Source organism: Tyto alba, unplaced genomic scaffold, assembly GCF_018691265.1.
Source record: "Tyto alba isolate M040663 unplaced genomic scaffold, T.alba_DEE_v4.0 Super-Scaffold_13, whole genome shotgun sequence".
NCBI classification, from domain to species: Eukaryota; Metazoa; Chordata; class Aves; order Strigiformes; family Tytonidae; genus Tyto; species Tyto alba.
In genome coordinates this window covers 46,253,558-46,278,305 of record NW_024881275.1, presented here as the reverse complement: position 1 = coordinate 46,278,305, position 24,748 = coordinate 46,253,558, and the positions used below count along the sequence as shown (strand labels likewise).

Genomic DNA, 24,748 nt, shown 5'->3' with positions numbered 1-24,748 from the left:
CTTTCCTTTTGGTAGCTAAAGGGGAATTACATACTAAAACAGCAAAATCAAGATGCCAGTTGCAGGGAGGACAAGCAAGAGTTACTAGTGCACCACAGAAGAGTTGAAGTTTCAGTTCGAACGGAAGATGACAGACAGCAACGAATGGAGTTTGGTCCCTCCATTCATTACCCATGCATGCATCACGCTTATCCATTTACTTTGACTCATTCTGTAAAATCGAGTTCAGTACTTCCCACAGGAGGAAGTTCCCGTAGCTTTTCTAAAGCCCCCAGTGCAAGTGTTCTGATCAGCAATTACAATCTACATTCTGAGCACTGGTGGGACTGGGGCTGGAGACAGAATGAAGTCCTGTCCTGGGTTGAGTGAGTGGTGGAGTTTTTTGGTGGCAGGGGAGGGGGCTATCGGGGCAGCCCCTGTGAGAAGCTTCTAAGCTCCCCCAGCTCCACGTCAGCTCCACTGCTGTTTGGGAAATTGAGCCAATTGGCTGCGCCTCTGCAATAACGTATTTAAGAAGGGACGTGGTGACGGGCAGTCAGACTGGTGAGGAGGAGTTGCTGCAGCTGCATGAACACCAAGGTCAGTGGAGGAACGGAGGGAGAAAGGAGGGGGGAGGTGTGCCAGAGCAGAGACCCTCCTGTATCCTGTGGTGAGACGGCAGGGCGGCCCCCCCTGCCACCCATGAAGATCTACGGTGGAGCAGACACTGATTTATGGCCTGTTGCTCCTGCTCGGAATAATCAAGGTTCTGTGCCCGAAGAAGGCCGGGGTCTCATGGGAAAAGGTAGCCCCGCTGCTGTAATTCAGTGCTGGGAGGATTGCAGCATGCGGGGGAGTCCCACGCTGGAGCAGCTCGGGAAGGGCTGCAGCCGTGGGAGGGAATCCAGCCGGAGGAAGTTAGTGACCCATGACGGAGCAGTGTGGGGAACGCTGCAGCCCATGGGAGGAATTCAAGTCAGAGAAAGTTTGTGGAGGACTGTCTCCTGTGAGAGGGGGACCACGATGGAGCAGGAGGAACAAGTTTCGGACACTCCCCTCACCGAAGATGAAGAAAGTGGCAGCGCTGACTGCACCCCCCATTCCCTGTCCCTGCGCCACTGTGGGGAGGAGGTAGAGATATCGGGAGCAGAGCTGAGCCCGGGAAGAACGGAGGGGTGTGGGGGGAAGGTGTTCTCCAGATGTGGCAATGCTTCTCACTGTCCTACTCTGTTATGTGTTGTTAGTGTCTGTAATAAATGTACGTTCTTTTTTTCTTCCCCTAACGAGTCTGCCTTTTGCTCGTGACCATAAAGGGGGATTTTTCCCCATCCCAGTCCTATCTTGAACCCCAAGCCTGGCTCTCTGTCCCTTCTCATTGCCGGAGGGGAAGGGAAAGAGAGCTGCTGCATTGTGGTTGGCTGCCGACCAGGCCTAAACCACAACAAGTCCACACTGCCATCTTAGGAGTATTACCTGAAGACATTTTGCTCTTTCCTAAATGAAAACATATGCATGAAAAACACGATTCTGGACAGTGCTGATCAGTTATGACTCATATGGATTTCTCAGAGCTGGTGAAGCAAGCAAAATAATCTGTGAGTTATCCTTCCACTGAGGCTGAGTGCTGGGACACCATGGGTTTTGACTGTTCTTCCCAACCAGTTCCCTATTCACATCTAGAGCCATGTCCCAGGTTTCAGAGCCCACTCTCCCAGTGAGTTGCAAGCCCCTACACCAGTGTATAGTCACTGCACCACAGAGCTACTACCTCCATGTCTGTCCTACACAAATCCCACTGACCTACATAGTGAAAGTACTGCTGGTCCTACAAAAGTCTTTACATTCATCTTGATAAAAATTTACTTGATTTTATTCTAATAACCCTGCAAGCTGCATCTTGAAAGTACACGCTTCAATTTACAAAATTAAGGGCTTTGGGTCAGTACAAACTTCTAATATACAAAATTACTCCACCATTAGTTTTTTGGAAGGCACTCAAGGGCAAAATGGTGACAGATGCACCCCAGATTAAGGAATGGTTATTCCACAAGATCAGCTCAGCCGTGTACACTGCCAAGGGTTCTACCAGGGCTGGAAGGGGGCAGATCTACTCTGGATTTCAAGCATATACCTTGCTAGTACCCCTACAAACATCCACAGACCTACATACATGCACTCCAAAACATTACCGTGCTTCATTCAAATGCATCAAATGCCCTCCTGGAAATTATACAAGTTAAAGCAGCTATGCATCAGAATTAACTCATCAAATCAATTAAATCCACCATTTTCAAGCATATATCTCATTAATAATCAGCTTCTCCTACCTGTTAGAAGTGTGGGAAATTTCCTTAACACATGGTGCCCAAAACACAGACAGGGTGAAAATTTGGTGACTTGTGTTGCCATGGCACCAAGGAGGAATGCAAGACAAGGTAGAGAACATGTCCTGCTCTTCCGTTTTTCTCAAGAAATGTTTTGCACAACTCCACAGACACTACTTCCCATGCTTCTGCTTTTCCCATAACAACTGTGCGCACAATGCACTAAGTAATGTGCTGCACTATTACTCAAGAAACAACGGATTGACCACAGTCCCACCCACTCACATGTACACATAGATAAATACTACCCCAAGCTTGTATCCAACTCAGAGGGACAATAATCAGACACCAAATCAGAGGGACAGATTGATGAGTTTGCGTACCTTGCCCTCCACCCAGAAGGGATGCCTTTTTGGTAAGATTTACGCCCTTGGCTAAGTCAAGTGATTACCTGGGAATTAAGTGTGCGATTGCAATAGTTTTTGCATGTAGTGCTATATTGCCTACGATAAATGCACAAACTGCAGGTTGGCTATCTCAAAGAATCTGTAGATGCTGCATAAGAATAAACCATGCTATTCATGAACTTGACTGCTTCTCTTGAATGTAACCCGACCTAAACCACTTGGGATGTTCTTGCATCTGGTGACAGGCCTACAGTCACAACAATAATTGGCATACCTATTAAGAGATAAGTCCAGCCACTTCTAGCCCCTCTAATCTCTGAGGACCATCTAGAATAAAAGGGGATTCATCTGTTACCAAATCAATTCTTCACCTTAAATGCAACACTACCTTTCCAACTATTTCAACTGCTCTGATAAGTTTTTCTACAAGCTCTTCCTCCAAAAAATGCTGTTGGAGAATGGCTCAGAGACAAGGGTCCTGAGCCCACCGAGCAATTGTATGATCAGAGCCTGCTCTAGCTGCTGATGCTGAGCCTCACTAGGGTTTGCCTGCAGCTGCTCGCAGCTGCTGATACAGGAGGAATGTCAAGGACGCTTCAGCCCTGTGTACCGCGGTGTGTCGAAAACAGGCTAAGGGGAATTAGGAATAGTGGTCTGAGAAACCTAGTGTTATGATAACGGTGGTCTGAGAAACATTGTGTTACGGTACTGTTGTGTATCGAAAACAAGTCAACAGGAATCAGAAATAGTAGCATGAGAAACTTAGTGTTATGAGAAGCTTGTGCTGTAAGCTAACTGCAAGTAGGTGCACTGTGCAAATACGACCCTCAGAGCTTAAGCCAATCAGCTAGTGACTAGTAGGCATAATTAGTAGAAAGATTATAAAAGGCTGTAATGAAAATCAATAAACTGAAGCACACTTTATCACTCATACTGAGTCGGCTACGTTCTTCCTCCTTGGCCTGGGTCCTCGGCTTGCCCAGCCCGGCAAAATGCTTACAATAAAGTTGCACATTATCACTAAACTTAATCTCATTGAAACTGAGTATGAAGGAATAAAAGGAGGAATTAGTTTACTTGACTGAAAAAAGATTATAAGTGTTCAAAAAAGATGTATTGCAAATTTTCATGGAAGTGCTGATCATCATACAGTCCTCCCAAAGCTCTAGACACATTCACAATTGCCCTGAAATCTCCTCAATTCAAAGCATCTTGAAATTCACACCTAACACTCAACCAACAGTTATAAAAACCACACAAGTTCGTTTCTTGGGGGAAAAGCCTGGATTTTTAACACTCAGAATCACAATGTTACAACCACCTCAGAAAGACTTCTGAAGTTTAGGTAATTTTTGTTGCATTTAAATTAATCTCATTTCCAACCAAAAAAAAAATCATTTCAGTCCTCTTAATTGCTAGCTAGGAATATAAAGAAATTTCATATTCAGCTTCATAACTACAAAACATTCACTGGTTGTAAGTTTCAATACTCATTAAAAATCATAAATGTTCATTTTAACCTAGCAGTGCAAGTGAACATTTTAAGCAGTGCAAGACATTTAAAAATTATAAATTCTTGCTATCATCAGAAATTAATGAGCTCTGTTTAGGTTAAAGCACAGTTATTTGATTTTAAGTGAAGCATAATTGACATTATCTGGAAACTCAGTGAAATCTGCATACAAAGTATTCAAACTAAGCTTTTGCTGATGTCAAATTTAAAGCTGGCAAGATTCAACTTGTATATTAGCAATGCTAACGAAAGGAAAAGTAATGAAGAGAGCCTTCTTTAAGGCCATTTCAATGTTAACATGGTTTACCAGAGTTCCTAGCAATAGTTACACAGTAAGATCTCGTAATTTGTACAGAGATATTAGAATAGTAAACTAAAGGGAGACTCTTCATTAAAATAATAATAGCTTGAGAGTACACAAGTAGCTTAAAAGATTTACTTTTACTTCATCAATTTTACCTTAAAATTGAGTACTGAAATGCTAAACACAGTGTTAAGATCATTAAATTTTTCAGAACTTGAATCAAAATCCAGTGATATCATGCCTGGTTAAATTACTACTTCTTCACACCCTTTTTATAGAGAATTTCACTGCAATGGCCTCTAACTTCATCTTTTACAGCTATGTTGCTGTCAAAGCATCGATTTTAGGTAAGTTTCACATTCTGTCATTTCACTGTTACACCAGAATACAACTCAGCTCCATACAACACAGGTGGTGATCTGTTTACTACTACTGCAGCACTACAGCTGATACCAATTTTAAATCTGTGGAATTCCTGGGATAGCAAAGGAGCTACAGTAAGTTGTAAAGGTACTTCTAATTTACTTAAAAAAAAATACCAACATCTGCTAGTGAAAATTCTTTCACCAAAGGCAAAATTAGTCTTACTGCTTCATTATTAAACATAGTTTCATTTAGAGTTTGATGCTGGCTTGCTTGCAGAGCTAGTCTATTAAAACAGTTTTAATATACCCTGAATAGGGACAACTTTACTGCCAAAATTTCTCCCTTGCCTTAACAGTTTACTCCAGGCCCTCTGACAAATGTAGTTCGCAATATAATTTGTAAAAATGGAAAAACACACAAAAGTTTCATCTGTTCAACTATAACCACACAAAGGATTTCAGAGTCAATATCCATGTCAGTCAAGGATCACAACCCTATGTCAACACACCTATATGAACAAACACCTGTATAGTACCTCCAACTGACACAGATGACAAAATGTAAGTTAAAAGTAGAAGGACTGCTTTGGTTTCTTTCTTAGAGGTGTAGAAATAATTTAGTTTTATTTGGGGTGTTTTCACACATCATTTGCACTCATGTGAACACCTGTAGATGGTTTTAAGTCCGTTTTCTGAAGCTTCTTCTATCAGGAAAATCATCTCAGTATTTCCCCATACAGGTTACCAGTTTGTATGTATGTCCACAACCATGCAAGGTCTTGCCCTGAGAGCCAAGTTTTTTACTGCTGAAGCATTTCATGGTTCCATTTTCAGAACACAGACCAAGCTCTCAAAAATGGTCTCAGATTATCATTTTCTGTCACAGAAATTATGGCAGAAGAAAACTGTTCTTTCTTTTCTGTAGACACAAGCTTACACATAAGTGGTTCACCAGGGAGTACCACATCAGCTCATGAAAATGGGGTACCGAAGTACAACAGTCAGTCCTGGAATCAGTCTTGCTCCATAGCAGACCCAGAAAAACATGCTAGAGCACAAAGTTTGTCAGTCTCACCTTCCTGGCCCAGATTAAGATCATCTGATGACTTCCTTTGCATTAGTAACTAACCCTACCTCCTCTGCTTTAACAGTAAGCACTCTACACTCACCCTTATACCATCACAGCCCATGGGCATTGGTCCTGTCGGTACATCATGATCCTCTCAAAGATCAGAAGACCTTTTGTTTTCCAAGCAAGAGATTTGACTTCTCCCTCAATTTCAACCTAGGCATTACATAATATCAAGTGAGTTCGCTGCACTATAATTCAAATTGGATTTAAAACCATTCTTTTTTTAATCCTATCCCTATTTTTCCCCATCTTCACCGATTTTTTCAGACAAACCATTTCAAACTTGTCAGCTAGTGAAGCATCAAAACAGGGACATCAACCACAACATAAAACTGCTTGCTACTGTAATGCATTGTTTCATTACACACTTAACTAGTCATGAGAAAGAGGTGGTGCGAATAACTTCCTGTTTATAACTACTCCATATGACTTGTCTGCTCTCCTCCCAAATACTGACTAAATTTGTCTCCATATCAATTTTAAGTAGCTTATGTTTCAATTATAACTTGATTGAAACACCATAATTCTAGCCTGGACTAGAAGTTGCTTTCAGGTAACATGCACTGTAAAGAGATGCTTTTCCAGAGTAGAAGTAACATCCTTAATCAAAACAGAAAGGATGCTCTGCTATTGCTGCCAAGCATTGATTGATAAGCATATTTTTTTTTTAAGTCCAGTCATGCATTTGTGTTAACTGCAAAGTCCTAACAACACAATGAAACTGCCTCAAAAATGAAGCATGGCTCAATCTCAAAAATCTGGACTTCTTCCCATAACCTTGAGAAGTAGAAAGGTAGAACACCTAGAAACTTCCATGGCTCCCCTGCAAGCAGAAACTGCTATACCCAAGAAACCCCACCTTTAAATAGCACAGTTCTGTTTCATGTTGAAAAAACTTCCCTACATCTACAGCAAGGGGAATGCAAACTGTAAAGCTACTAGGTCAGGGTGCTTCAGTTTTTCAGACATTGTCATCTTTTCTCCCCACTTCCAAGAAGTCTGCCTCATACATGGTTTGCAGAGCAACTGTCAGTTCATCCTTTACATCACTGGCTGCTGCAACTTCTCTTTAACTTGATGTGAGCTCTCCTCTCTTCATAGTAAGTGCAAACATCTATCGGTAAGCGTTCACTGTGCCTCAGCTCCCTAGTTTTGTTAATTATATCCATCCAAAAATGAGTATTTAATTACCTTACCACCATCCTGTGAATCCAGGAGAAGCAGAGACCATAAAGTGGTATGTATAAACTTGGTAAACTAATACTGCTTGTTCACACTCAAAATATTGAAGGAGCCTTGAAGTCTAAATTAGCATTTTTTAGATGCTTTTGTGATAAATAATAGAAGAATTTTGCTTTCGCTGAAGGTAATTAAACAATTACTTCTTAGGCTAAAGCTATTATTAGTACAATGATCCAAATTTTAAGAAAAGTAAAAGACTTTACTACTGGGAAAAGGGGGGAATTGATCTGAGGATACACCAACCCAACAGCCCCCCCTCTTGGGATGCTCACCAAATGGTCCATATCAAAGGGCGGTAACTCCTTTGCAATGGATTGAGAAAGAACAGAATGGGCCATCTCTGGTATCCCTTGTCCTTGAGATAAGAGAGGAACTGAAACCACTGAGCCATAAAAGACAAAGGAGCTGCAAATTGGCCCAGACTTGAAGGACAAGGTGTATGTGACCACAGGACCGAAGAAAGAAGATAAGATTGTAGAAGGAGCCAGGAGGCGTGCTGAAGGTGTTGAAACCGGCAGCTGGGTGGATAAAAGGGGGTTTGAAACTTAAACAATTTGGTGAGCCTTGACAGAGCTGCGACTCCTCTGCCACCCCAGCGCTGCATTTGCTCTCTTACCTTAATAAAGATTCATTAATCCATATTTGGATGTGATTGGCCTTAATCTACCTATAACACTTTTAACGATAGACACAAATTCAGCAGCTTGTAACAAGTCACCTACATGGCTTCAATTCATGACAGCTTTTTAAACTCCAAAAAAATTAAAGTCTGTAGCCTACTGTTACCTTTCTAAGGAATGATCCTTTCTTCATGGTGAAAGTTTTAGACTCAGACCAAAAAGTTTGAATAATGTATATTTTTGTCATCACGTTTCTCCTCTTCTGTGATCTTATTCTTTTGCCCATGCTTACTGCTCAAAGGCAACATAAAAAATCAACACACAGAAGGAACAGCTGTTAAATGTGTGCTACAAAACATGATTTTCCCTACTTTTCACACAACCATACACCTGGTTTATTCTCAGTTGTTCAGCCTCATATGTAAAGCAAGCAACAAGAGCATTGGAAAGTTGTGAAATGTACCTAGATAGTTAATCAAAGAGAAACCAGAAGTAGTAGTAATTATTTTTTTAACCCAGATGTATTTTTTTAAAGTAAGATTTCAGGGAATTTCCTTCCATATATCTCAATCCTGTTTTTCACTGTTTTTTCAGCATGCAGAAAATTTACCCTAACCATCTGGAACTTCCTTCTAATGGCAGCATAGTTGAACAAAGTGGCACATCACAGGGAAGATTAATTTTGTGTTATATGTAAAATACTGTTGTATTGAGAGGAAAATTCTCTATTAAAAATAATACAGTACTACTATTAACACTGACCTATACCAAAAAGCCTTCAAGACTTGATGAGGCAGGAACTAAAAGTCACAGTCCTTTTCTCCACAGGAGGAAGAAAAATCCATGTCTATTCTCAAAAGTGGTTCCTTCTAAATCAAGGAATAAGGACAAGTAAAACAATGGAGTGAGAAGGGAAATCCATTATCTGGAAGAAAAAGCAAGGCTAAACGGACTCTGAGTGTATTATAACCTTTGAATTAATTCAAAGTCTCAAAGAAAGTGATGCTGAAACAGCACTGAAGTTCCACTGCTTTGTCTAGTACCTCTGCACTGCCTGAAGAACTGTTCTCTGGAGCTTCTCACAGCTATCCCATACATAAATCAGCACTACAAAGTCACTGTGTTTCATGAGAGACAATTGATACTTCAAGAGTCAGAAAGCACCCCACAATCATCTGCTCATTAGGATACTAACATGAATAGTAATATCTCCATCTTTGCTCACTTGAGGACATCAACTCCCTGATTCTTATGCAGGAGAAGCTCACACACACTGAAACACTAATCACTTATTCTCAGCTTTTGCTGTGCATTTGTCAGGCCAAATAGAACCTGGCTAAAGCAGTAACACAAGTTACAAACATGTAACAATTTGCATGCTTGAGCAGGCAGCACATTTCTCATTATGCTCTCAAGGACAAGTGTCACTCATTCTATACCATCACTGTCTTCCATTGACAAGACCCTGAGCTGTTTTATTTAATTCTAAGTTGAAACAAGATATGACTGCCCTATTTCACATAAAAACAAAGACTTAGCCTATGCTACATAAACAGCAACTATACTCAAGAATTAAAGAGAAAGCCATAGCATATTCAAAAGTTAATCAGTCTGCAACTGAATTAGTTGTTGAAAAAGATGAAAGCTAATTTTAAACAAATTCTAGTATAATATATATAAAGTGGTTCTCCTGGCACAATTATATTTAGCACAGATAAAGAAACAGAATAATTCAGTGCTTCAAAATAAGTCATTAAAAGGACTAATAAAGGAGTATTTCTATCTGGTTTATCTCAATTAACAGCCTACCATGAGAAAAATACTCAAAACTTTAAGGATTATTTTTCTGTTAGTATGATCTCTGTTCTAGAAAATTTAATAAAGTTAAAACAGGACACTTACTGATGATTTCATATTTACTATTAAACCTACAAAACACAATAGCAGTACTCAAGAAGCAAATTCAAGTCTCCCTTACTGGCAGTGGAGCAGCTGTATTACATGAAACATTGAGTGGCAGTAGGAACTACTAGTAAAGTTGCCAACTGATTTTTAACACTATAAAACCCCTTAAAAACATTACCTAATCTAACCAAACACATAACAAAACTTGCAGAAGATTTCTTTATCCTTTTGACTTTGTAAGAGATTGAAAAGTATCAGGTTTAGTTCCATGAATCACCATAAAGGTGAAGAATTTCTCTACTTTCATAGAAGTATCTCTATTTTAGAGATATGAATTTATGAACTGCTATAACTGTCTCTGATACCCCACCAATGCAACAGCTACCTGCTTTTACAAAAAAGGGTCAATGGAAACATTCAAGGAAAAATATGATTATATTTTAAAGACTGCATAACTTTTAAGCACATAAGCAGTTTTGTCAATATCTTATTTAGCTATCAAATCACAATCCTGCCTTCATTTGTGCTCTAAAAGGTAGCAATATTTTCTTAAACATTCATTTAGCACAGAGAACAGGTCTCTCCAAGCAGCTAGCTACCAAAGCTATTACAACTGTACAATTTATAATTCTCAAAAAAAAAAAAAAAAAATCAGCTTTCATTGTAACTTTGGAACTTGACAATGCATGTCACCAGACTTGCTATTCTCATATCAGTTTACCCTCTCATTGGAATAGTATTACTAGACAGAACTGAGGAATAAGTTTCTGTAATTCACTGACCATCTTCGGCATTGGCACTCTCTCAATGAATACCTGACAGTCCAGTGACCAGCTTCTACTCCTTCCACACTATAGGTAGAGATCAAGAAACTTCCCATATTTACTTGTCCGTCATCTTTAAGTGTCAGCATTAGCAGGTAAACTGCATAAGATCTATCAGAAGAGATGCTTTGTCCAACACAGGCAAAAATGAAAACCAGCAGCATCTAGCTTTTGGAAAACAAATTTGCAAGGTTGCTCATCTGTGCATGTATGTCACCTTTCAGGTACAATAAAAAGAAACTTCTGAAAACTACTGTTCAGTCTGCTGGGGTCACTTGTTCTCCCCACTCTCTCCCAGCGTCAAATGTGCCAGCTGCTTCAATTGTTGAATCAGTAAGAATCATCTCAGTCCCTTAACTGTCTGGTACAGATAGATACAGGAATCCTGACATTCCTGAACACAAGGGAAAGGCTTTCCAGGATGTCAACTGAAGAAGCAAAAAGTCAGCATAAAAGTGCACATACTGTTGACATGCACAGCAAGGGATCTGACAGAAGCTACAGTTTAAGCTACCCTTGCCTAACCCTACAAAACCTAAACACGTTAGCAAGCATTTAGAGAATTCTTATCACATGTACCTGGACTACATGTATGCAGACAAGTACTGAATACTCAGACTGGCAAGTGACTTATGGCCATACAAGAGCATGCCCTCTGTCACAAAGGAGTGCGAGATAGTTTCATCTACTAACATTTACTAATTAGGTATGCAACCAATGAGTGTTTTACTTAAGTAAAACTGTGTGGTGGTCTGTGCACTTAACTGGAGGACCCAAAAGTACTGTGACATCTGAAGCCAGCATGATGTGATGGGCAAGCAGGGATTAAACATAAAGGCCTCAACCGTTTTCCTCTAAAATTTCTTAACCACAGTGAGCTACTGAAATGACCAAGTAGAAGATACGGGAGACTGTATTCTAGAAGCACTCAGTCCATCCTGTGACACACTTAGTTTGTTCCTGCATTTAGAGGTAGTATCAGCACTAGAGATCAACACCAGCACATCCCCACAGGGCTGCTCTCAGCTTCCTGCAGCAGCACACCATGTTTTCAGTTAGCCCAGCCTCTGCAAAATAAATGGGGAAACACATCCAAATGAACCGTACAGCTAGAGTCTCAGCTTACAGCATGGCCAAATGCATATCTGCACCAACACAGATGAGTAGCACACTACAGAACTGGAAAGAGTTGCAGAGTGCGAGAACAACTGAACTTATGCTGCCATATGATACTGTGTAACACTAATCCACTGACTGCTCACACCAACTGAAAACAAAGCAGACCATATGATCTTACAGAAAAGGCTATCTCTCTGCTTTGGCAGATCACACACAGTTCACTGTGGATTTGAAATCTAAATTCAGAAAGTAGCATTTGACTTTCCAGAAGAGAAACTGGCATAAAAGGACTCATTTAGAAGAAAAACAGATTCTGTATTAGTAGGCATGGAAGGAAATGTTTATAAGTCACAGTTATGCAAGTTTATATCAAAAGGTGTCAAACACAGGTTCAGAGGTCAAAGATAAATGCAATTTCAGCAACAAAATAAATCATCTGCTAAAGACAAATTCAAGTCTGAAAACAGCAGGAGAGGCTGGGACTTCTACATTTTATATATATTTTATATTTATACTGAATATACCCTACGGATTGTTTTAGCCCAGCTACATTGGCTAGAAAGTCTTACTTTCTAGAAAAAGTGAACAGTTAGGCCCGATTTCAGTTAGTGAAGTACAGAGAAAACAACATGCAATAAAGCCATAATACTGAGACCAACATGGGACATACACCAGTGGTTACAGATAAACTCTGAAGAACAATTAGACTTAAGGCATGTCCCCATTTGCTTTAAACCATCTAACCCAGCATCTTTCCCCCAACATTTTAGAAAGTCTGTGTCAGATCCTGGGAAACAGTAGGCTGCTACCAAAGTGAAGTATGAAAGACTTGTTTCAGAACCAAGAACTAAACAGCAGATAAGTCTCAAATGTAGCTTCCTGCCTTTCCTTTCCTTTGTTGTTCTCTGGAAACTGCTATGGGCTCTCAAGGCAGGAATGTCACAACATCAGCAGCACTGGCCACTTCATTTATCATTCACCTTGCAGTCACATCCTACTGAGTGCTTACATTTCACTCAGAACTCTAACTGGATGTTTAGTAAAGAAGCTGTAAGTAAAACCCCAAGGCAGAACAAGACATGACATTTAGTACTGTTCTAAATGCAGTTTACTACCTAAAAACTGCCAGGTTTTGCCTGAGATCATATGTCAAAAGTGCTTAAGCATTAAAGTAGAAACTTATTTCCCTTAAGAAGATAAAACAGTGATGAAGACTAATGTGTGATGGTTTACACAAGCAAATTTTCCTAAATGTAGTTATAGTAGCTAATCTTGAATAATCATTTTTTTCTTCTTTGCTGGTCACCAAGATTTCAACAAAAAGTACTTAGAAAAAAATATTAATAAAACTACTTAAATACAAGACAATTACAAGAAGCAACCATGTAAAATAACTTCAGTAATGAAAAGGAGTTCTGAATAGGGCTTTGGAGTATTTAACCTAAATAACATCAATGATCAAAGTTAATGAATTATGTAACTGCATTAATAAGGACAAGTTCACATTTTAGTCTTCTGAGACAAACTTTCAATGTCTCTTCTGCTTGAAGAAGTAAAGTAAGTCCTCTGACCACAAGATCCAAATTTCTGCTAATTTTTACATAATTTGCACACACTAAACATAACATCCATATTAAAACAGACTAGAAAATGGTGGGCCAAGACACCTACCCAAAAGTCCACTGAAACTGCCTGGACATTTAATTGCTATACTCCAGTACAACCTATATGTAGAATGAGATCAGCCTCATGACATGCGTTTAAAGTTAACATACATCCCTGTATTTCACGGTTTTCCAAACCAGACAGAATGGCACAGGCAAACTTGCATCTCCAGCATAATATTATAGATTGTCATTTTCAGAAAAAAAAAAAAAAAAAACATACGCAATCCAGTATTTCCATGAGATCCAAGATAAATTATTAACTCCTTTGAGAGTTGCGTTACATGGTGAAAGTATTCTAAATCATAAAGCAACTGAAGAAGTTGCCACACAACACACTGGCTCTCTACGGGTACTATTAAAGCAGGCTAACAGTAAGTATTGCTCCCTACACCCGGACCCCGCCGAACATCTTCCATAGCACTTAGATTAATTCAGTGCACCCATGACCCCTAATTAAAGCAGCAACAAGGAGACAAGCCGTTCGGAGAGGCCGGCTGCCCGCGCAGCAGACAGCCACCGGCCCCGGCCGGACAGGCACCGCCGCCTGCTCGCCCCCGCGAGGCCTCCCCTCGCAGGGCGCGGCCTGCCAAGGGAGGGGGGACAGGGCGAGAGGGAGCAGCAGGCGCGGGGCCCGAGGGGAAACCGAGCCCAGCCCCGCAGCGGCGGGGTCCGCCCCGCCCGGCCCGGCCCAGCCCCGGCCTGCCTCCGCCGCCCGTTCTTACCCTCCGCAATGACCCGCTTGATGCGCAACTTCATGTCGCCCATCTCCACAGTCTGCCCCACGAAATCGTTCTGGTCGCGGCTGGCGGCCCCCAGGGAGCCGGGGCCGGCCAGGAAGTCCAGGGCGGACTGGAAGAGCGACATGTCCCTGGCAGGCAGTGCCCAGCGGGCCGGCGAGGCCGGGGCAAGGGGCTGGTGACGGAGGAGAGGCGGTGCGGCTCCGCCAAGCTACCAACTAGAGCGGCGAGAGGCGACAGCCCCCGCAGCCACCGTTCCCTCCTCTGGGCTGCTTCCGGGAGCGCTGCGTCACTTATGACCTCACCATGCCACCTCCGCCACGCCCGCTCCTCCGCCACAGCCAAGCCCGGCCCGCCGGAAGGGGAAGCCCTGCCCCGGGCGGCCGCGGGGCGAGGTGGGGAGGGGCGGAGCTCGCCTTCCCGCCCGGCGGGTGATTGGCACCGCCCTTCCGGCAGCGGGCCGGGGCGGGGCGCACGGGGCTTCCCACCACTGGCGCCGAGGCCCCGACCCCGGCCCTGGCCCCGGCTGCTGGGGCGTGCTGCGATGGGGAGCCGCCGTGCCGGGGAGCCGCCGTGCCGGGGAGCCGCCGTGCCGGGGAGCCGCCGTGCCCGGGAGCCGCCGTGCCCGGGGACGCACGGCTCGGGAAGGAGGGGCGCTGCGAGGGTGCGGGCCGGGGCGGCTGGGCGTAAGGATGAGCACAGGCAAGGCGAAGGGACGTCATTTACGAGGCAGCAGCTTTTTTCCTGCTGTTAACACTCGGCAGCTTAGCCGTCACCAAGAGGTAATGTTCTTCGTAGCAGTAACTAAGGCCGCCGTAGGTGACACGTGGGCGGGACGTGTGCTTTTCCCGGAGCGCTGCTGAGATCCTTTCGCTGTTACCCTGCCCTCGGGATCCTCCACCGGCGCTTTTCCCTGCAACCTGGACACGCCAGCCCTGCCCTTCCTGCATCCCTGTGCCTGCGCCTGAACGCACGGGCGAACGTGGTGGTGTTGCTTCTCTGATGTGTCACACACAGCATGGCAGGTACACCGGGATCGGTGATTGCCATAATCTGCGTCGAGCGTTAGCCTGCATGGTGAGGTGTAAGGCTGACTTCTTCATGTGGTTGCACCAGCAAGTCACTAACTGGGAAGGCCCATCAGATGCGTAAGGCTGTATGGCCTGGGACACCAGATCGCTAAAAACACGGCTATCTCAAAGCCTTGTGTTTCAGAAAGAATACTGCTAGCCAGGACTCTCCTGAAACAAAGGAGTTCATTCAACAGTTAGAATCCAATATAACTGTTAAACAGGTATTCATTATTAGCAGTGCTGGGCAGCACTGCTGGTCACCACCACGAGCTGTCCACCAGACAGGTAAAATCACAGAGAATATATGCTGTGAGGTTATACATATTCAGTGGATTTCTGAGAACTAATTTACATACACATATGATTTCCTGGAACTTACTAATACATGTAAATGTTCATCTTCACATGTGCAGTGATCCTCTCTGGTGGTCTTCATGAGTCCTCTGGTGGTAGAGGGATGATGTAAATACTCTTCCTCACTGTGCAAGTTGAGCTCTGTTTTGCCGCATGCATAATTAGTAGATGCTTAGAGGTCTGACACCCACTTCGGTTTCTCCTTCAACTTTCTTATCCACAAGGTCGGCTGATTTCTTCCCAACCATTTGTTAGCCTGGTATAAGGTCTTCAAGGTTCCCCTTTACACAATGGTCAATTATTTACAGTGTTCATCAGTCTCCATGATTTACAGTTACTCCTCTTTCACTTCAAAAAGTCAGGTCTCTTTGGTATTGCAGTCTGCTCACTGCCACCAGCCATCACTTTGAGTCAATCTCAGGCATTCCCAAATTCCATAAGATTTCAGCTGGCCATGCATACTTTCTACTGCACAGATCAGTAGTTAAATATTTTAAAGTTGTATATCTTAACTTACATAAAGTAAGAACTTGCAGCTCTTCATGCTGCTGTGTAAATTACAGAGCTGTGGCATCTTGTGCTTCCCTCACTGTTCTGTAATGCCTTAACAGTCAAGAGGTGTGGTCTTAAAGGCCAGTAGATTTGTACAGAGAGCCCATGTTTTTGTATCTCTTACTGCCCCACCCCCACCCCACCCCCCCCCCCCCCCAAAAAAGTTTAAATTATCAAAGTCAGATTATAGGGAGAACTTCCTTCTATCTGTAACAGAGGTCAACAGGTATTTTTCAATTCTCCATATAAGAAAATGTGTTTCGCTATCAGAAATCATACCACCATCACTACTTTGAGAACAGCAAACTGTATTCACAGCAGAAGCGTCCTACCTTCAATCCCATTTTGGTTTTTGACTTTTCGAATTATTTTTTTCAGGCAAAGGCTGGAACTATTTTGGACAAACAGACACTGGTAAATAGGCTTGCTACACCATACTGCTTTGCTCATTGTCCCTTGTCCTTTCATTCACCTGCATATGTCTCTTCAAAGACTCATTCATACAAGGCCATTGGAAAAGGAACAGGATCTTTTGTAAGGAACAACAGAAGCAATCCTGTGTTTGAAGGTCTAGATTTTAGGTTAGCAACTTTCTTATTCCCAAAAGGAGGACTCTGTCGCAGGTGGAATATGAGGCAACCAGAACTCATACTTAAGGTTAAATTTAGACTGGGGGAGGCTTCTGCCGTACCTTCAGTAACAGAATGAGTGACCTGGGCAAAAATGATGTCTTTTGGGGGGATTGTTTTTGGTTTTTTGTTTTTTTTTTTTTTTGCTATCCACCTTTAACATGGCCAGTTCCATGACTGTCATTGCTAAGTCTCACATTTACCTCATCACAGGTGGAAGAGACATCCCAAAGGCTGGAAGAAACAGCTGACTATGACAAGGCAGCAGGTCTAATTATTTCTTTCAGCAGCAGTACAGGCTCATGCCTGCTTGAAATGCCCTTAAGCCTACTGTCTGAAAATCTTGATTCTCTATCAATCTGTTTATATTTAATGTATAAAAATTAGCAAATACAATTTAATCAGTGAAAACTGACTGTATTTAAAACTTTGCTGTTTTACTACTTATGCAAGAATGATTAATTTGGCTGTTGAGAAAGGATGTTGGCACAAATAATCCATAATTCCAGTTCAAAAATTGTATGCAGATAGGGACAAAGTGTGAGGTCTGGTACTAAAAGGTCAACCTAAAGATTTGTGCAATTCCTCTGTTTTTTTGAAATTGCTCAGATAGGACAGTCATAGCTTACAGTGGGAGTTTGTCCTAAAAGAGATTGCAGGAGCTGTAACTATCTGTTATATATGAAGAAAGTATAAGAAAAAATGTAGGATAAGAAGCAGGAATGTTACTTTTGAAAAAATGAGGATGGATTTGGCACTCCAACTACTTCAGGTATACTAGCAGACCCTTGACGTGGATGCAGCTTTTCTGGCCAAAAATTTTAAAAGCAAAATTGGGTTATATATTTACTGACTTGTCTTTTTAAATATCCAGGATTATACTGGAGACATCAAGCAGACTGTTGTGGTTTGATCCTGGTCAGCAACCAACCACCACAGCTGGTCACCCTCCCTTCCCCCTCCCCACCTGGGAATGGGGGAGGGGATTAGAGGGCTGAAGGAAGAGTCACAGGCTGAGATAGGAACAGTTTAATAAGGGTAATAAAATGAGAACAATGACAATAATAGAAAAAACAATTTAAACAGGCAATGCACAATGTAACTGCTCACCACCCGCTAACCAATACCCAGCCCGTTCCCAGCCAGAGACCCCAAGATACCAAGATCCCACAATCGCAATCCCGGCAGCAAGAGAGCTCCTTCCCAACCACCCCTCCTCTATACAGTGAGCATGACATTCCATGATATGGAATATTTCACTGGCCAGTTAGGGTCAGGTGCTGTGGCCATGCTCCCTCCCTGCTCCCTGTGCCCTTGTGCACGGGCAGGACATGGAGAGTCGGAGAGTCCTTGAAGCCTCAGTAGCAGCTGAAAACACCAGTGTGCTATCAGCATTCTTCTCATACCAAACCCAAAGCTAAATCCAAAACACAGCACTCCTCTAGTCCCTGAAAAGGGATATTAACTCTATTTCAGCCCAAACCAGGATACAGACCACTGAGTAAGATGCAGTTTGAAATGTGTGCAGCTGTCTAGAAGGTTCTCCATTAGTGGAGCTGATCTTTTTATTTATTGCTGAGACAAAAGTGTGGTAGAATTATAGAATAGTTTGTATTGGAAGACACCTTAAAGGTCATCTAGTTCCAACCCACCCTGCCATGGGCAGCGGCACCTTCCACTAGATCAGGCTGCTCAAAACCCCGTCCTACCTGACCTTCAAAACTTCCAGGGAGGATGCATCCACAACTTCTCTGGGCAACCTGTTCCAGTGTGTCACCACCCTCACAGTAAAGAATTTCTTCCTTACATCTAAGATAAATCTACCCTCTTCCAGTTTAAAACCGTTACCACTCATCCTATCACAACCCTCCCTGATAAAGACTTCCCCCCCATCTTTCCTGTAGGCCCCTCTAAGTACTGGAAGGCCGCTATAAGGACTTCCCAGAGCTTTCTCTTCTCTAGGCTGAATAACCCAAACTCTCTCAGCCTGTCCTCATAAGGGAGGTGCTCCAGCCCCCTGATCATCTTCGTGGCCCTCCTCTGGACCCACTCGAAGAGGTCTGTGTCCTTCTTATACTGGAGGTCCCAGAGCTGGACACGGGTGGTGTCTCATGAGAGCTGAGTTGAAGGGGAAAATCACCTCCCTTGACCTGCTGGCTGCACTTCTCTTGATGCAACCCAGGATGTGGCTGGATTTCTGGGCTGCAAGAGCACATTGCTGGCTCATAGTCAGTTTTCCATCCACTATTACTCCCAAGTCCTTCTCCGCAGGACTGTTCTCAATCCACTCATTGCCCAGACCCATGTTCAGGACCTTACCCTTGTCCGCACCACACAGCACTTGGCCAAAAAGTGTAATGTATTATTTTTATTTAGATAGTTTGAGAGGCCTATGAATTTTTTTTAGGTAAAGTTGTTGAAGGCAGTAAGGCCTATCCATTTAAATGCTGGCATCATCCCTGTTGAAAAGCAGAGGAAAACAAGGTTGTGCCATCTGTTACTAATTTGTACCCCGCTTCTGACAGCTACACTGGACTGCTGCAGGATGGTTGAGCTCCTGCTGAAAAATCTCTGCTCCAGCTTTCCCATTTTAACTCTTATCCAGACCTCTTCTTTCTATAGCTTCACCCATAATAAGCCAACAGTCATTCTGGCCAAAAATCTTGGATGGGGAAGGTGATAAAGAAGGGATTTCCTTTGGTATAATAAGGTGAAGGCAGGGCAGAGCTATAAACTGGACAATTATTAAGTGAAAAGTTCATTCTATTAGCATGTAGTAAAGATATGCATTTTCATTTCCATTCCAATAATTGATTTCAGGTCCTTAGGAATTAAATTCATGAAATAGTAATGAATTAGCATTCTACTTTGCATTTCTCTATATATCATTTAATTGAAATATAGCTAAGAAAATGGCATATATAATAATGACTGCATGGCTCTAGATAAGGCTTATTAGGTTCAGCACAGCTGAAAATCTGTTTCAGAAGTACATGTTGGAAGGAAGATTAAATAAATTTCCAAGGTTTGCATTTCTTAGTGCAGCTGCTTTTGTGATGTACTCTGAAAGCATGAGTCACAAACCTAATCTTGACACAAATCAAACAGGTTTGACCTTTCTTAATGTAATGTCTTCATTTTGCATGCAGAGACCCTCCATCTCTTCTGAGACCAGAAAGATATGAAAGGCACTTTAAGAGCTGAGCTGGTACTTCGGCTTCATTAATTTTCTTCCCTAATTGGCTAGTCTAGGTTTGAGTGAAACTATGTCCTTTTGAAAGATAAAGGTTTAATTCTGCCTCACACAATCCAGCTAGAATCATCGTCTTATGGAAGTGCCCATCCAAATTCACTATTTGAAAAAATTGTTTTCTAGAACAGCCACTAATACCTGTACATGTTACAGTGTATGGCACACCCAAGTAATTTTCTGCAATAAAGATTTTTCATTCACGTAGCTTTTTTGTATTAGCTGAATATCCATAGGGCCTGCTACTTCGGATGAAGTTGCAAAACACAATGCATAAAGTATTGTGTTCTTCTGATGTGCAATTATATTTTTTTTCTCACGCATATTATGAGCCATTATATTTTGGGACACTTTTATAACATATTGTAACCACATATTTCAAAGAAGAGCCTGAACATTTGATATTAAAATAACAAATTTAATAAAGTAATAGTTGCAACATTTGGAAATAAAAATATTTTTATTGATCCCTGTATGTAGGCTACATTGTAATTAAGCTATTTATATTACTTTCATCAATAACTACCATCTTTATGCTTATGTCTGATTTGGGCACCCTTTTTTATTTTTGAGGTTCCAGTTTAAGTGATTAATTTCTAGAATGATAATGGGAAAACATACTGATCATTCAAAAAAAATCACTGATTTTGTGGAGCAACAGTTTTGTCTCTGACTTCAGATTAGACACTACAAATTTAGCAGAGGTACCTTTTCTCTGTTTGCTTGTTTCAGACAAGGTATATGTCTTTTGCTATTCTTGATGAAAATTTTACATAGGGCAAATTAGGTATCCTGTGTAAATAAAATTAGTTAATTAGTTATTAGAAAACTTGCTAAAAATTTGTAGATGGGATCTCTGGAGATTTGATGTATACTGTACCTGTTGCAATCTGTGGTTAGGGATTTCTACTGCAGCTGGTACTTCTGGCTACTTTGAAATACAAATCATCAACAAGGGGAAAGAAAGGTTTGTACTCTGGAGACAGAGATTATCTAGCTCCTTGAAGAGAAGGTCTGTAACTCTTATCTCAAGTCTATAGGAAGCCAGAGAGCAAGGTGAAAGAAGTGTCACAAAAATGTGTTCTTATTGTCTGAAATACACCGTGGTCCAATTTGCCTCCTGTAGTTTCCAGATGTCTAACAGTTAGAAAGACCTAAATTCTGCTTTTTAAAACAAACAAACAAACAAACAAACAAACAATGAGCATTGATTAAGAGACACCTCCATTGAGCATACCATTTAATCATTAAATTTAAGAAGAGACTATGTCTTTATCAAAATGGTCTTCTCCTTTGACAAACAAAGCATCACAGCTTCTTAACAAAGCACTATTCAGCTTTGGAAGAGTGAAGTATCATCACAGTAAAATTGATACTAGCTGTAATTGACACACCTGTAAAATTGAGATTATATGCCCATTTACTGAAATCCCTTACAAAAGGTCATTATAGTCAGTTTACTGTATAGTGATCTCTTCTATCCCTTTACCATTTAAACACTATACCACTATGTTACTAAAGGTGGAAGTTATTCTGACATTTCAAAATTTTTAGCAAGCTACATTACTATTTCCTAGACAGTGTGAATTTGAACAAGTTTTAATAAAGATTAATGACATGTTTTATGCCTATATGGCCATATGCATACTAAACCGGATTAGTTTCAGGCAAAGACAGAACCCAGGGCCCTGTGATAAAAAGAAAAACTTGTCATTAAATAAAAAACTGAAAAAAAGCACACAAGAGAGTTGCAGCTTTTATTCCAGGAACAAATTTGGCTTTCTTATGGGAGTAAAAAAAAGCCTTTTTAGTAGGTCACAGGACTGACTGCAGCACTACTGTGCTAGATCGAATTAACTGTATCAGGCCAGATAAGGCGCAGGTATACAATGACCTTTTTTCAGCTCTGGTCTATCAAAGGAGCAGTGGATCGATCAGCCTTCAGGTGAAAGGAAGCGGCTTTTTAAAACTTGCTTAAGACAATGTTATATTCAACTTTTTTAGTTAGTATTTGATTAGATTTACCACTGAAGGCTGTATTTTTCCCTTGTTGGAGATGGGGTAGCCATATTGCTTAATTGTCTATTAAAACTCCTTAAGTAAGAGTAGTTACAGCATTCCAACATTCTGTCTTAGTTTAAGATTTTATGATAAATTTCCTTACCAGAATTGCTACTTTCTGTATACAAATCTTCCCATCCTCTTTAGTCCTTGAAAAGAAGCTAAATGATTTTGAATTATCTCTCTCCATTTTGTGCTTTCAGCTAGAGAAGTCAAAGGAAGTTAATATCCTCCAAGTATTTCTTACAGTTTCTTTTTACATTTCAGAAGTGGCAAATGAAACTTAATTGAAACTTCATACAGCCAATTCCAATTCATGCAGACATGGAAAATTTCAGTTTGAGAAGGAGTACCTATAAATGAGTAAAAGAATTGCAACAGCAGTTCATCAGTTCATGAGTTTTCACATATATGCCTACAAAACTGTAATGTTAAAAGCAAAGTGATAACACTACCTCATACTAAGTATATTTAGAGATACAATTAACAATGTTCTGAAATGGGCATTTTAGTAATTTGCTTGGACTAGAAGGACCGTAACTAAAGCTGTAGTCGTGGAAGTCTTGGTCCAAAGAATTATGCAATTTGTGCTGTAACTGCTTTTCTCTCACAGGGAGGTATTGGAAGTTACCTCACCAACTTCATCCACTTTAGTACAAAGTTAATGGGGTAAGCAGAAGTGGACTTCCCTGGCAGAACAGGAATTACTTCAACTTCCACAACCATGTGTACACTTAATATCTGATCACAGACAAAGGCCTTAATTGTTCACACATTACCAAAGACAAAACTGAAGTGTATATTAGATAGGGCAGCATGCATTCATAGTGTAAGGCCACTATGAAACTTAGAAATTAAATACAAGTAATTTTCAGTAAATCTATTAACTACTGAATGTCATTTTAAAAAACAGTAGATACAGTCTTTTCTTGAACAGCTTGAAAATTTACCTGATTAGTAAACTGCCTGTCAAGTACATGAAACATCCTGAAAAGCTTAATACAGAAGCTTTTTGGGTATTTCCCATGTAAATTCTTCTCTCCCAAAGTGCCCATAGCATGCCGTTTTTTGATAGATTGGCCTCTTCAAATCCATCTCCCTTAATGAAAAGAAAAAAAAAGTAAGTCTTACACTTAACTATACTCCAATATATATTATGATTTAAACACATCAGAAAAATAATCAGTACTATCTCTGGAAGAAAGACAATAAAACCTAGGTGTTGTTTCCTTGCCCAATCACCCAGATCTATAACAGGAAAGGCAGTGAGCTGATCATTTAAAGTGACTAGAAACAGTCAGCTTTCTTCAGATATATCAGAGGTATGCAATTAGGCTTTATAAGCATTACAATGCAGAAACATTATGATTGAGATAAATTTCAGCTATACAGCTATACCTGCGCAAGCATCAATGTCTTTCTGCTATTGCAAGTGTAATATATAATATTTCCTAATGCCACTGTGCCAGAAGGACAATGATGATCGCAAAAGAAGCAGCCAACAGTGATGATCTAGTAGACTTAGTAACTGTGGAGGTTTAACTGCTTATATAAATGCACAAAGTCACTGTTTAGCATAGGCTTAACACTGATTATGACTAGATAAATAATAAAGGTGCAAGACACGATGTTTGCTTTTTAACCTGCATAATATAGCAGAGTGCAGCTGTGCTAAATGGCTAGCCACAGGTATCTACACAGAAGTTTCTCTTAATTTCATGAAAGGCCTGAAACATCTTATTCTACTCGGGCTTTACTGTATTTGGTATTATGTTGTTTAATTATCTTTGAAAGCACATTTAAAATAGATGATTCATATTGTAAGCTGCTGGAGAGCAAATCAGTGGAGGAATGGCAAATTAAGGAAAGAAGCACAAATACAGGATAATGAATATGTTTCAGATGGCAAAGAGAATACACGTTCTTGCATTTATTGGGTCATATATGATGCGTAGCAGCTAAGTCTTGTTTCAAGTAATATTTTGTGCAACATGATCACATGCACCAGTGGCTACTACAGTCATTTGAGCCTGACCCTAATACAAAAGCCACCAAAATGTGAGTACTGACTAAATTAAAAGTAAAACATCATGAAGAACTTTGGTGCATAGTTGATTAGAATGGATAGCCAGCACCATTTACAGGATTTTAAAAATTGTCAGGTAATGTTTAACGCGGAAATATTCACAAAACAATGCTCATGTTTTTGCCTGCTTTCTTCCCTTCTTACTGTCTTCACCACTTCCAGGGCTATGATAATGTATATTTATAATGCAGCAATTTTGAGCAAACCAAATCAAGGCAACTGTCTGGAAACCAACACACAAATTACCAGTGGCAATGAGCTGCCACAGTTACAGAGGCCAAGATGAGTTTTGATTATACTTGTGAACTGGTAACACTTGGAAAACATTAACTAGCAACAGAAGTTGTCATAACGCCTTGCATTATCTCAGACTATTAAAAATACAAGTCAGCTCTACTCTCAACATATATGTTCAGGAAACATTCTGAAAAGGAGTGCAAATGGCTGGCTGCACCAGGAAAATGTCGATAAAGCTTGTCAGAAATGTCTTTCCTTTTTTAAGGAAAAAAAAGAATCTTCCTATTCACTAATATGTTGACATTTCTCCCCTCAGAGTCAAATACACTCAAGATTCCTCTGAAATATAGAGACTAGAATGATACTAA

General features: G+C 41.0%; 1 protein-coding gene and 1 long non-coding RNA gene across 3 annotated transcripts in view; both read right to left on the bottom strand.

Annotated features, from left to right (window-relative positions):
* The window catches only part of GAK (cyclin G associated kinase), an 84,644-nt gene extending 70,176 nt beyond the window's left edge, over nucleotides 1-14,468 (bottom strand). For both annotated transcript variants that reach the window (XM_042787588.1, XM_042787590.1), the window contains exon 1: nucleotides 14,124-14,468. In XM_042787588.1, coding sequence (XP_042643522.1) covers nucleotides 14,124-14,265 — 142 coding nt within the window. In that variant the 5' untranslated portion in view covers nucleotides 14,266-14,468. The remainder of the gene's footprint in view (nucleotides 1-14,123) is intronic.
* A 5,969-nt stretch (nucleotides 14,469-20,437) lies between these two features.
* LOC116961105 lies at nucleotides 20,438-23,133 on the bottom strand. The gene is made up of 3 exons (XR_004406779.1): nucleotides 23,008-23,133; nucleotides 22,161-22,410; nucleotides 20,438-21,157 (listed from the first exon to the last, which is right to left on the bottom strand). It is a non-coding gene; the product is annotated as an uncharacterized LOC116961105 (long non-coding RNA).
* Nucleotides 23,134-24,748: the final 1,615 nt, after the last annotated feature.